This window comes from Salvelinus alpinus, chromosome 1 (genome assembly GCF_045679555.1).
Source record: "Salvelinus alpinus chromosome 1, SLU_Salpinus.1, whole genome shotgun sequence".
In the NCBI taxonomy this organism is placed as follows: Eukaryota; Metazoa; Chordata; class Actinopteri; order Salmoniformes; family Salmonidae; genus Salvelinus; species Salvelinus alpinus.
Genome location: NC_092086.1, coordinates 17,726,250 through 17,740,141, shown reverse-complemented (window position 1 = coordinate 17,740,141; position 13,892 = coordinate 17,726,250). Strand labels below are relative to the sequence as shown.

Below are 13,892 nucleotides of genomic sequence, written 5' to 3'. Positions count from 1 at the left end.
ATACAGTCTGTAACCTTGTAGTGGTTAATACAGCCTGTAACCGTGTAGTGGTTAATACAGCCTGTAACCTTAATACAGCCTGTAACCTTGTAGTGGTTAATACAGTCTGTAACCTTGTAGTGGTTAATACAGCCTGTAACCTTAATACAGCCTGTAACCTTGTAGTGGTTAATACAGCCTGTAACCTTGTAGTAGTTAATACAGCCTGTAACCTTGTAGTGGTTAATGTAGCCTATAATCTTGTAGTGGTTAATGTAGTTGCATGGTGTGGGGGAGGACAGTGGAATACACTAGGTGAAGGAGGAGGAGCCTGAACCTCTAGAACCCTGTGACTCACCCTGCAGATCTCCATCCTATTGGCTGCCTCTTCCATCTCCTCTCTGAGGGCCTCCCCCTTGGCCCCGCCCGCCTGCAGGTTGCTAGGGTGACTGGAGGACTTGGACGACTGGTGAAACCTACAGGAAAGGAGGAGACAGAAGAAGAGTTAGGAGGAGGGATGGAACACCAACACACAGACAGCATCCCAAATGGCATCCTATTCCAGGCTATATAGTGCACTACTTCTGACCAGTAGCGCACTATGTAGGGATTAGGGGCGCGATTTGAGACACAACCACTGAGGGAAGGAACATGCACTTCTAAGCATTATTCTAAACATGAGCATGTCTTAAGAGGTGAAGGCCAGTGAAGAGGGTAGAAGGCTGTATGTTAACATGCAGTCCATCCCTCACCGTGTGCGAGCTGAGTCCATGTCCAGCACCAGCTTGGCTAAATGTTTCCTCTGTTTCTGGATGTTGGGAATGTCCACCTGGGAAGAGACAGGAACACGTCAAACCTCCTCCATAATGTATCTCCACTACATTCACTTATCTACTAGTTAAGTGGGAGTGGAGATGGGAGGAATATTCCACCACCCTGAAGTTAATAGACAATAATGAACATGCTGACATTGTGTCTTAACGATCATGTTCAGTCAGAGACAGTAATGATGAATGTTGTGGGCAGCCTCTGGACAGACAATTATAACAATTATAACTTCAAGTAATGTATGGCTAGGGACAGTAGGACTCACCTCATCATAGGGACAGTAGGACTCACCTCATCATAGAGACAGTAGGACTCACCTCATCATAGACAGTAGGACTCACCTCATCATAGACAGTAGGACTCACCTCATCATAGGGACAGTAGGACTCACCTCATCATAGAGACAGTAGGACTCACCTCATCATAGGGACAGTAGGACTCACCTCATCATAGAGACAGTAGGACTCACCTCATCATAGAGACATTAAGACTCACTTCATCATAGAGACAGTAGGACTCACCTCATCATAGAGACAATAGGACTCACCTCATCATAGAGACATTAAGACTCACTTCATCATAGAGACAGTAGGACTCACCTCATCATAGAGACAATAGGACTCACCTCATCATAGAAACATTAAGACTCACTTCATCATAGGGACAGTAGGACTCACCTCATCATAGAGACAGTAGGACTCACCTCATCATAGGGACAGTAGGACTCACCTCATCATAGAGACAATAGGACTCACCTCATCATAGAGACAGTAGGACTCACCTCATCATAGACATTAGGACTCACCTCATCATAGACAGTAGGACTCACCTCATCATAGAGACAGTAGGACTCACCTCATCATAGACAGTAGGACTCACCTCATCATAGAGACAATAGGACTCACCTCATCATAGAGACAGTAGGACTCACCTCATCATAGACATTAGGACTCACCTCATCATAGACAGTAGGACTCACCTCAGCCAGCTCATAGAGAGGCTCCACCACATCATAGAGACAGTAGGACTCACCACATCATAGAGACAGTAGGACTCACCTCATCATAGAGACAATAGGACTCACCTCATCATAGAGACAGTAGGACTCACCTCATCATAGACAGTAGGACTCACCTCATCATAGACAGTAGGACTCACCTCATCATAGACAGTAGGACTCACCTCAGCCAGCTCATAGAGAGGCTCCACCACATCCTTCTCTATCTGGAACTCAAACTGAATCAGTTCCTGGGCCAGCTTCTCCTCTGTCTCCCCACACAGGTTCAGCATCTTCCTGTTAGGGGAACAGAGCCAATCAAAACATCAGCTAGGTCCCTGCCACAGCCAATCACAATGTCAGCTAGGTCCCTGCCACAGCCAATCTCAATGTCAGCTAGGTCCCAGTCAATCACAACATCAGCTAGGACCCGGCCACAAGCAATCACAACGTCAGATAGGACGCAGCCATAGCCAATCACAACGTCAGCTAGGACCCGGCTTCAGCTAATCAGAATGCATGGGATAGAGAACAAGGTCAAAGAGGACAGAGTGGAATTATGGCAGAATCAACATAAAAAAGGTGTGTGCGTGAATGTGTGTGTGTGTGAGTGAGTGAGTGAGTGAGTGAGTGAGTGAGTGAGTGAGTGAGTGAGTGAGTGAGTGAGTGAGTGAGTGAGTGAGTGAGTGAGTGAGTGAATGAGTGAGTGAGTGCGTATACAGGGACTCACCCTAGTAGAGAGTCGTCCCCCAGCACAGCAGCTCCTTCTACCATACATTGTGCCAGGATGGTTAGTGGGAGCTTTTTCTGATACAAGACAGACAGAATTAACATGCAGTATTTCATATCAGCGCACAAGGTAGCAGAACATGTTCCTCTGTCACTGTGAACGGGGATATTATGGTCTTGTATTTATTCCTGGTTTATTTGAATAGGACAGATAGAAACTCACAGACACATTGAATAAACAAGAATCCGATAGGTCCTTACCGAGGGAGACTTGACTGATTTCTTCTCTCTCTCTTCAGCCCCTTGCTGGCCCTGCAGGCAGGCCGTCAGCTTCTTGTGAGTGCTGTGGGTCACCTGTTTGACCAGGTCCAACCGCTTCTCCACCTAGACCAGCACAGCAACACGTATCAGACACCGCGCTAACAGGTAGGCCAGAAATCACACACACAGGCACACACACACACACACACTTATTTACCTGCAGAAGATCGTCGCTTAACACTTCAGTTTTTTCTGCCCTAGAAAGAGAAAACATACCAGTCAGGACTGGGTTAGGGTGGAGAGGGTAGAAGGAGAAAACATACCAGTCAGGATTGGGTTAGGGTGGAGAGGATAGAAGGAGAAAACATACCAGTCAGGATTGGGTTAGGGTGGAGAGGGTAGAAGGAGAAAACATACCAGTCAGGATTGGGTTAGGGTGGAGAGGGTAGAAGGAGAAAACATACCAGTCAGGATTGGGTTAGGGTGGAGAGGATAGAAGGAGAAAACATACCAGTCAGGATTGGGTTAGGGTGGAGAGGATAGAAGGAGAAAACATACCAGTCAGGATTGGGTTAGGGTGGAGAGGGTAGAAGGAGAAAACATACCAGTCAGGATTGGGTTAGGGTGGAGAGGGTAGAAAGAGAAAACATACCAGTCAGGACTGGGTTAGGGTGGAGAGGGTAGAAGGAGAAAACATACCAGTCAGGATTGGGTTAGGGTGGAGAGAATAGAAGGAGAAAACATACCAGTCAGGACTGGGTTAGGGTGGAGAGGATAGAAGGAGAAAACATACCAGTCAGGACTGGGTTAGGGTGGAGAGGATAGAAGGAGAAAACATACCAGTCAGGATTGGGTTAGGGTGGAGAGGGTAGAAAGAGAAAACATACCAGTCAGGACTGGGTTAGGGTGGAGAGGGTAGAAGGAGAAAACATACCACTCAGGACTGGGTTAGGGTGGAGAGGGTAGAAGGAGAAAACATACCACTCAGGACTGGGTTAGGGTGGAGAGGATAGAAGGAGAAAACATACCAGTCAGGATTGGGTTAGGGTGGAGAGGATAGAAGGAGAAAACAGACCAGTCAGGATTGGGTTAGGGTGGAGAGGATAGAAGGACAAAACAGACCAGTCAGGATTGGGTTAGGGTGGAGAGGGTAGAAGGAGAAAACATACCAGTCAGGCTTGGGTTAGGGTGGAGAGGGTAGAAGGAGTAAACATACCAGTCAGGATTGGGTTAGGGTGGAGAGGATAGAAGGAGAAAACATACCAGTCAGGATTGGGTTAGGGTGGAGAGGATAGAAGGAGAAAACATACCAGTCAGGATTGGGTTAGGGTGGAGAGGGTAGAAGGAGAAAACATACCAGTCAGGACTGGGTTAGGGTGGAGGGGATAGAAGGAGAAAACATACCAGTCAGGATTGGGTTAGGGTGGAGAGGATAGAAGGAGAAAACATACCAGTCAGGATTGGGTTAGGGTGGAGGGGATAGAAGGAGAAAACATACCAGTCAGGATTGGGTTAGGGTGGAGAGGGTAGAAGGAGAAAACATACCAGTCAGGATTGGGTTAGGGTGGAGGGGATAGAAGGAGAAAACATACCAGTCAGGATTGGGTTAGGGTGGAGGGGATAGAAGGAGAAAACATACCAGTCAGGATTGGGTTAGGGTGGAGAGGGTAGAAGGAGAAAACATACCAGTCAGGATTGGGTTAGGGTGGAGAGGATAGAAGGAGAAAACATACCAGTCAGGATTGGGTTAGGGTGGAGAGGGTAGAAGGAGAAAACATACCAGTCAGGATTGGGTTAGGGTGGAGAGGGTTTGAATGATTTAACAAGAACACACTCAACAAGCCTCTGGGGAATCTCCTTCAGTACTTGATGTAGTTATTTGAATCAAGTTGCAGAGCCTTCAGAAAGTATTCACACCCCTTGTCTTACTCCACATGTTGTTGTGTTACAACCTCAATTCAAAATGGATCAAAATAATAATAATTCTCACCCATCTACACACAATACCCCATAATGACAAAGTGATAACATGTTTTTAGAAATCTTAGCAAATTTATTGAAAATAAAATGCAGAAATATGTTATTTACATATAGAAGCACCTTTGACAGCGATTACAGCTGTGAGTCTTTCTGGGTCTCTAAGCATTCCAACCTGAGTTGTGCAACATTTACCCATAATTCTTCAAGCTCTTCAAATTGGTTGTTGATCATTGCTAGACAACCATTTTTCAGGTCATGCCATAGATTTTCAAGTACATTTAAGTCAAAACTGTAACTCAGCACTCAGGAACAGTCACTGTCTTCTTGGTAAGCAACTCCAGTGTATATTTGGCCTTGTGTTTTATGTTATTGTCCTGATGAAAGGTGAATTCATCTCCCAGTGTCTGGTTGAAAGCAGACTGAACCACGTTTCCCTCTAGGATTGTGTGCTTAGTTCCATTACATGTATTTTTTATCCTGAAAAATCTCCCCAGTCCTTAACGATTACAAGCATATCCCTAACATGATGCAGCCACCACTATGCTCTGTCCACTATGATTCCCTCGTCAATCTACACACAATACCCCATAATGACAAAGTGAAAACAGTGTTTTTCTAAATGTACATAAGAAAGTACGTATTCAGACCCTTTGCTATGAGACTTGGAATTGAGCTCTGTGGTAAATTCAATTGATTGGACATGATTTGGAAAGGCACACACCTGTCTATATAAGGTTCCACAGTTGACAGTGCATGTCAGAGAAAAAAACAAGCCATGAGGTTGAAGGAATTGTCGGTAGAGCACCGAGACAGGATTGTGTCGAGGCACAGATCTGGGGAAGGGTACCAAAAAATATCTGTAACATTGAAGGTCTCAAAGAACACAGTGGCCACTGTGTTCTCCCATCTTCTCCCATCTTCCTCTGTGGAGATGGGAGAACCTTCCAGGATGACAACCATCTCTGCAGCACTCCACCAATCAGGCCTTTATGGTAGAGTGGCCAGACGACACTCCTCAGTAAACGGCACATGACAGCCAGCTCAGAGTTTGCCGAAAGATACCTAAAGACTCTCAGACCATGAGAAACAAGATTCTCTGGTCTGATGAAACCAAGATTGAACTCTTTGGCATGAATGCCAAGAAGAGCTATATCGTGAGATATATATGTCTATAAGAGCTATATGGTGAGATATATATGTCTATAAGAGCTGTATGGTGAGATATATATGTCTATAAGCACTATATGGTGAGATATATATGTCTATAAGAGCTATATGGTTAGATATATATGTCTATAAGAGCTATATGGGGAGATATATATGTCTATAAGAGCTGTATGGGGAGATATATATGTCTATAAGAGCTGTATGGTGAGATATATATGTCTATAAGCACTATATGGTGAGATATATATGTCTATAAGAGCTATATGGTGAGATATATATGTCTATAAGAGCTATATGGGGAGATATATATGTCTATGAGCTATATGGTGAGATATATATGTCTATAAGAGCTGTATAGCTCTCTGGGGATCATGTGTCTCAGAGTATTGGAGTGGTAAGAGTGAACACATCCAACTCTAATGACAAACTGAGCAGTTCTATCCAGTTAAATGGAAGCAAGGCCAGCTGTTTTGAATGACTGATTTCATTGCGTGTATCAGTATCAAACTGAAAGGGTATTATTGACTAGGCTGAGCAGGATAGAGGACAAAGGTTGACATATTTCACCAATCAGAGTCGTGTCCTGAAACACTTTGAAACGGGGAGATACTACCTGAAGTTGTCAAAGAAGATATGAACCACACACTTTTATTTTCCGTTAATAAATGTAGTTATAGTGCGTCCTACTGAACACAATCTAGGTCTCTAATCTCAGAAGGCAGGTGTTAGGATGGTGTGTGTGTGTGGGGATGGGGACATCCCCTCAGGCCATGGCTCTGCCTCATGCTTCAAGTGAATAAATAAACAAAATAATGAATTAATTTTCCAAGCTGCCAACAGCAGATGCTTCAAGTCCAATTGCAGCAGAGAAACAAACAGGACGGACAAACATAGCAGTGAATACAGTCTACGGATGTCAATGACCAGACCACTGCTTATAATAACCCTGCTGATAATAACCCTGCTGATAATAACCCTGCTGATAATAACCCTGCTGATAATAACCCTGCTGATTAGCAGGGTTACCCTGCTGATTAGGTCAGCAGGGTGGTCCCGTGTGGCTCAGTTGGTAGAGCATGGCGCTTGCAACGCCAGGGTTGTGGGTTCATTCCCCACGGGGGGACCAGGATGAATATGTATGAACTTTCCAATTTGTAAGTCGCTCTGGATAAGAGCGTCTGCTAAATGACTTAAATGTAAATGTAAATGTAAATTAGAACCCTGCTGATTAGAACCCTGCTGATTACACCACTGCTGATAATAACCCTGCTGATTAGAACCCTGCTGATTAGATCCCTGCTGATTAGAACCCTGCTGATTAGAACCCTGCTGATTAGAACCCTGCTGATTAGAACCCTGCTGATTAGACCACTGCTGATTAGAACCCTGCTGATTAGATCACTGCTGATTAGAACCCTGCTGATTAGAACCCTGCTGATTAGAACCCTGCTGATTAGAACCCTGCTGATTAGATCCCTGCTGATTAGAACCCTGCTGATTACACCACTGCTGATTACACCACTGCTGATTAGAACCCTGCTGATTATAACCCTGCTGATTATGACCCTGCTGATTAGGACCCTGCTGATTAGAACCCTGCTGATTAGGACCCTGCTGATTAGAACCCTGCTGATTAGACCACCGCTGATTAGAACCCTGCTGATTAGACCACCGCTGATTAGAACCCTGCTGATTAGACTCCTGCTGATTAGAATCCTGCTGATTAGATCCCTGCTGATTAGGACCCTGCTGATTAGGACCCTGCTGATTAGGACCCTGCTGATTAGAACCCTGCTGATTAGAACCCTGCTAATTGAACCCCTGCTGATTAGACCACCGCTGATTAGAACCCTGCTGATTAGACTCCTGCTGATTAGAACCCTGCTGATTAGAACCCTGCTGATTAGACTCCTGCTGATTATAACCCTGCTGATTAGAACCCTGCTGATTAGACCACTGCTGATTTGACCACTGCTGATTAGAACCCTGCTGATTAGAACCCTGCTGATTAGAACCCTGCTGATTAGAACCCTGCTGATTACAACCCTGCTGATTACAACCCTGCTGATTAGAACCCTGCTGATTAGAACCCTGCTGATTAGACCACTGCTGATTAGAACCCTGCTGATTAGAACCCTGCTGATTTGACCACTGCTGATTAGAACCCTGCTGATTAGAACCCTGCTGATTAGACCCCTGCTGATTAGACCCCTGCTGATTAGACCCCTGCTGATTAGACCCCTGCTGATTAGAACCCTGCTGATTAGAACCCTGCTGATTAGAACCCTGCTGATTAGACCTCTGCTCTGCTGTTCTGCTGTGTGAAGGTTGGATGAGAGCCTGGTCCAGGGCTTCATCTCGATAGTCTAATGTGACTTCCATCCTTCATCTCCTCTCCATCTACACTTTGAAGAACCATTTTTGGTTCCAGTTAGAACTCTTTTGGTTCCAGTTATAACCCTTTTGGTTCCAGTAGAACCCTTTTGGTTCCAGTTATAATCCTTTTGGTTCCAGGTAGAACCCTTTTGGTTCCATTTATAACCCTTTTGGTTCCAGGTAGAAACTTTTCCACTGAGGGTTCTACTGATCTGAAAACACAGGATGTGTCAAAGCAATATGAAGGATGGCTGCCTATTACACAGCCTGCTAAAAGACTCTTCTGTCCACGTTCAGCTCATCACAGTAGATGGGGGAAAGGAAACGAGAAGAGGAAGCCACTTCTAGAGTATTGAGATATTGAGATAGACCCCATGACTGAAGGGTCGTGCATCAGTCAGATGAAAGCAGTGAGCCAGAACACTGAATGGCCCACCATTAGAACAGCACCCACCACTAGGGTGCTATGAAACACGATGACCATAAAGTAGGACTGATCTCTGAGGACGTTTGGGTTGGAACTCCCTGACGTTTAATGACCAATAAAATAGCTGTTTTCTCACAGATGCATGTCGGATGAGAGGGGCTCTATACTGAGAGCACTTTTACTGAAGAAACGGCTTGTTCATCATGTTCAGAATGACATAATAAAGCACAACATGACAACAAAACGTTAATTTAGGCCTATGAATGTTATGATAAACAGAGTCATCTGTTCCAGAAGTTTTGAGGGCACAATGTGTGCTGGTCCATGATGCTTCACTATGTCTGCATCACAAACGGCACCCTAGTCCCTTTCTAAGTAGCCTTGTATGAGCCGTACTGCCCAGGGACAGGTGCTGGTCTAAAGTAGTGCACTATGTAGGGAATCTCTGGGTCCTGGTCTAAAGTAGTGCACTATGTAGGGAATCTCTGGGTCCTGGTCTAAAGTAGTGCACTATGTAGGGAATCTCTGGGTCCTGGTCAAAAGTAGTGCACTATGTAGGGAATCTCTGGGTCCTGGTCAAAAGTAGTGCACTATATAGGGAATCTCTGGGTCCTGGTCAAAAGTAGTGCACTATGTAGGGAATCTCTGGGTCCTGGTCAAAAGTAGTGCACTATATAGGGAATCTCTGGGTCCTGGTCAAAAGTAGTGCACTATGTAGGGAATCTCTGGGTCCTGGTCAAAAGTAGTGCACTATTTAGGGAATCCCTGGGTCCTGGTCAAAAGTAGTGCACTATGTAGGGAAACTCTGGGTCCTGGTCAAAAGTAGTGCACTATATAGGGAATCTCTGGGTCCTGGTCAAAAGCAGTGCACCATGTATCGAATCTCTGGGTCCTGGTCAAAAGTAGTGCACTATATAGGGAATCTCTGGGTCCTGGTCTAAAGTAGTGCACTATATAGGGAATAGGGTTCCATTTGGAACACAGACTGTGTGTTCTTAACAAAGCTCGGAGAACAGGATGAATGAAAACTCTCTCTCTCCATTCCGTTCTTTAATTAAAAGGAGCTCACACACACCACAATCTGCCTCAGCATTACAAGGCAGCCTGACCAAACTGTCCATTCAGAGCTAAGGGGGACAAGGGTACTTTCTGTGTGTATGGGCTGCTGGCTGACACAGCAGGAAGCACCACGGCGGCCGGCCCGTCTGACCAGTGGACACGGCCAATAATCTAGGCCTGTAGTAGACTATAGATTTATAATGACTAGAATGCCCTGTAGAACATATAATTAGAATGACTAGAATGCCCTGTAGAACATAGAATTAGAATGACTAGAATGCCCTGTAGAACATAGAATTAGAATGACTAGAATGCCCTGTAGAACATAGAATTAGAAGGACTAGAATGCCCTGTAGAACATAGAATTAGAAGGACTAGAATGCCCTGTAGAACATAGAATTAGAAGGACTAGAATGCCCTGTAGAACATAGAATTAGAAGGACTAGAATGCTCTGTAGAACATAGAATTAGAAGGACTAGAATGCCCTGTAGAACATAGAATTAGAAGGACTAGAATGCCCTGTAGAACATAGAATTAGAAGGACTAGAATGCCCTGTAGAACATAGAATTAGAAGGACTAGAATGCCCTGTAGAACATAGAATTAGAAGGACTAGAATGCCCTGTAGAACATAGAATTAAATTAGAAGGACTAGAATGCCCTGTAGAACATAGACCTATGTTCAAGTCAACATTACATTCTGTGATGGGTGGACCAGACTACTGTTTACTGAGTGTAGGTTGGCTTCCCAGTCAAGCCTTGTGGCCCACCACTGAGACAGTAACATATGTTAACATTGCCAAAGCAAGTGAAATAGATAATAAACAAAAGTGAAATAAACAATAAAAATATACAGTAAACATTACATTAAAGAATAACGACATTTCAAATGTGATATTATGTGCAAATTGTTCAAGTACAAAAGGGAAAATAAATAAACATGAATATGGGTTGTATTTACAATGTCTCTCTCTCTCTCCACACTACAGTACTTCCCCCTCCCTCGCTCTCTTTTTCTCTCTGCACTACTACACTACTACTCCTCCCTATCCCTGTCTCTGTCTCAGTCTACACAGGCACTTCCTTGTATTGTGCCCCAGCCAGACCCCTGTGCCAGCTACAGGCCAATCAGCATCATAGCCATTATGTCTCAGTTATTTAAGAACAAAATTAGACTTTATCTTGTCGGTAAAACAGAGAATGAGTTTAGAGTAAGATTATAATACTGTTTCTGTTTTAGTATTCAACAATAAGCCAAAAATACATGGACAACAAAAGGCCAAATATGTTACCAACTAGAACCCCTGTTCGGCCCATAGCCCCATCAAACCCTGTGTTGGTTTAATACCCGATACAGAACCCCTGGTCGGCCCATAGCCCCATCAAACCCTGTGATGGTTTAATAACCGATACAGAACCCCTGGTCGGCCCATAGCCCCATCAAACCCTGTGTTGGTTTAATACCCGATACAGAACCCCTGGTCGGCCCATAGCCCCATCAAACCCTGTGTTGGTCTGATACCCGATACAGAACCCCTGGTCGGCCCATAGCCCCATCAAACCCTGTGATGGTTTAATACCCGATACAGAACCCCTGGTCGGCCCATAGCCCCATCAAACCCTGTGATGGTTTAATACCCGATACAGAACCCCTGGTCGGCCCATAGCCCCATCAAACCCTGTGTTGGTTTAATACCCGATACAGAACCCCTGGTCGGCCCATAGCCCCATCAAACCCTGTGTTGGTTTAATACCCGATACAGAACCCCTGGTCGGCCCATAGCCCCATCAAACCCTGTGTTGGTTTAATACCCGATACAGAACCCCTGGTCGGCCCATAGCCCCATCAAACCCTGTGTTGGTTTAATACCCGATACAGAACCCCTGGTCGGCCCATAGCCCCATCAAACCCTGTGTTGGTTTAATACCCGATACAGAACCCCTGTTCGGCCCATAGCCCCATCAAACCCTGTGTTGGTTTAATACCCGATACAGAACCCCTGGTCGGCCCATAGCCCCATCAAACCCTGTGTTGGTTTAATACCCGATACAGAACCCCTGGTCGGCCCATAGCCCCATCAAACCCTGTGTTGGTTTAATACCCGATACAGAACCCCTGGTCGGCCCATAGCCCCATCAAACCCTCTGTTGGTTTAATACCCGATACAGAACCCCTGGTCGGCCCATAGCCCCATCAAACCCTGTGTTGGTTTAATACCCGATACAGAACCCCTGGTCGGCCCATAGCCCCATCAAACCCTGTGTTGGTTTAATACCCGATACAGAACCCCTGGTCGGCCCATAGCCCCATCAAACCCTGTGTTGGTTTAATACCCGATACAGAACCCCTGGTCGGCCCAGAGCCCCATCAAACCCTGTGTTGGTTTAATACCCGATACAGAACCCCTGGTCGGCCCAGAGCCCCATCAAACCCTGTGTTGGTTTAATACCCGATACAGAACCCCTGGTCGGCCCATAGCCCCATCAAACCCTGTGATGGTTTAATACCCGATACAGAACCCCTGGTCGGCCCATAGCCCCATCAAACCCTGTGATGGTTTAATACCCGATACAGAACCCCTGGTCGGCCCATAGCCCCATCAAACCCTGTGTTGGTTTAATACCCGATATAGAACCCCTGGTCGGCCCAGAGCCCCATCAAACCCTGTGATGGTTTGACACAAAAGGAACACTGTGGTATTTACTGTCTTTAAAACAGCTGTACTGTATTTAAAATAAATCAGAAGATAATTAATGTTTATCTGACCTTTACCCTACTGTGAACATAGATATTACCATATCACCACAGAATTATGGTTGACCTTTACCCTACTGTGACCATAGATATTACCATATCACCACACCACTATGGTTGACCTTTACCCTACTGTGACCATAGATATTACCATATCACCACAGAATTATGGTTGACCTTTACCCTACTGTGACCATATATATTACCATATCACCACACCACTATGGTTGACCTTTACCCTACTGTGACCATAGATATTACCATATCACCACACCACTATGGTTGACCTTTACCCTACTGTGACCATAGATATTACCATATCACCACACCACTATGGTTGACCTTTACCCTACTGTGACCATAGATATTACCATATCACCACACCACTATGGTTGACCTTTACCCTACTGTGACCATAGATATTACCATATCACCACACCACTATGGTTGACCTTTACCCTACTGTGACCATAGATATTACCATATCACCACACCACTATGGTTGACCTTTACCCTACTGTGAACATAGATATTACCATATCACCACAGAATTATGGTTGACCTTTACCCTACTGTGACCATAGATATTACCATATCACCACACCACTATGGTTGACCTTTACCCTACTGTGACCATAGATATTACCATATCACCACACCACTATGGTTGACCTTTACCCTACTGTGACCATAGATATTACCATATCACCACAGAATTATGGTTGACCTTTACCCTACTGTGACCATAGATATTACCATATCACCACACCACTATGGTTGACCTTTACCCTACTGTGACCATATATATTATCATATCACCACAGAAATATGGTTGACCTTTACCCTACTGTGACCATATATATTATCATATCACCACAGAAATATGGTTGACCTTTACCCTACTGTGACCATATATATTACCATATCACCACACCACTATGGTTGACCTTTACCCTACTGTGACCATAGATATTACCATATCACCACACCACTATGGTTGACCTTTACCCTACTGTGACCATAGATATTACCATATCACCACAGAAATATGGTTGACCTTTACCCTACTGTGACCATAGATATTACAATATCACCACAGAAATATGGTTAACCTTTACCCTACTGTGACCATAGATATTACAATATCACCACAGAAATATGGTTGACTACAGGGACGTTGCACTTTGCACCTTCTAATACCAGGAACAGTCCTGCATGTAACAAGCTGTCTCCTGCTACAGTTTTGTTCTGAAGGCACTCTGCAGAAGCAGACGATGGACCTTTAATGAAGCTACTGATGAGTCCTACAGTTCCAGGGTCTAGAGGAGAACACT

General features: G+C 44.9%; 1 protein-coding gene across 6 annotated transcripts in view; it reads right to left on the bottom strand.

Moving 5' to 3' along the window:
- Window positions 1-13,892, bottom strand: part of arhgap44a (Rho GTPase activating protein 44a) — a 136,637-nt gene that overhangs the window by 67,028 nt on the left and 55,717 nt on the right. For all 6 annotated transcript variants that reach the window (XR_011674503.1, XM_071395444.1, XM_071395710.1 and 3 more), the window contains exons 2-7: window positions 3,012-3,051; window positions 2,795-2,917; window positions 2,535-2,611; window positions 1,990-2,101; window positions 732-808; window positions 338-455 (exon numbers count right to left, since the gene is read on the bottom strand). Coding sequence is in view for 5 of the 6 variants with exons in the window: in XM_071395444.1 (XP_071251545.1) it covers window positions 338-455; window positions 732-808; window positions 1,990-2,101; window positions 2,535-2,611; window positions 2,795-2,917; window positions 3,012-3,051 (547 nt within the window). In the remaining variant the exon portion in view is untranslated. The remainder of the gene's footprint in view (window positions 1-337; window positions 456-731; window positions 809-1,989; window positions 2,102-2,534; window positions 2,612-2,794; window positions 2,918-3,011; window positions 3,052-13,892) is intronic.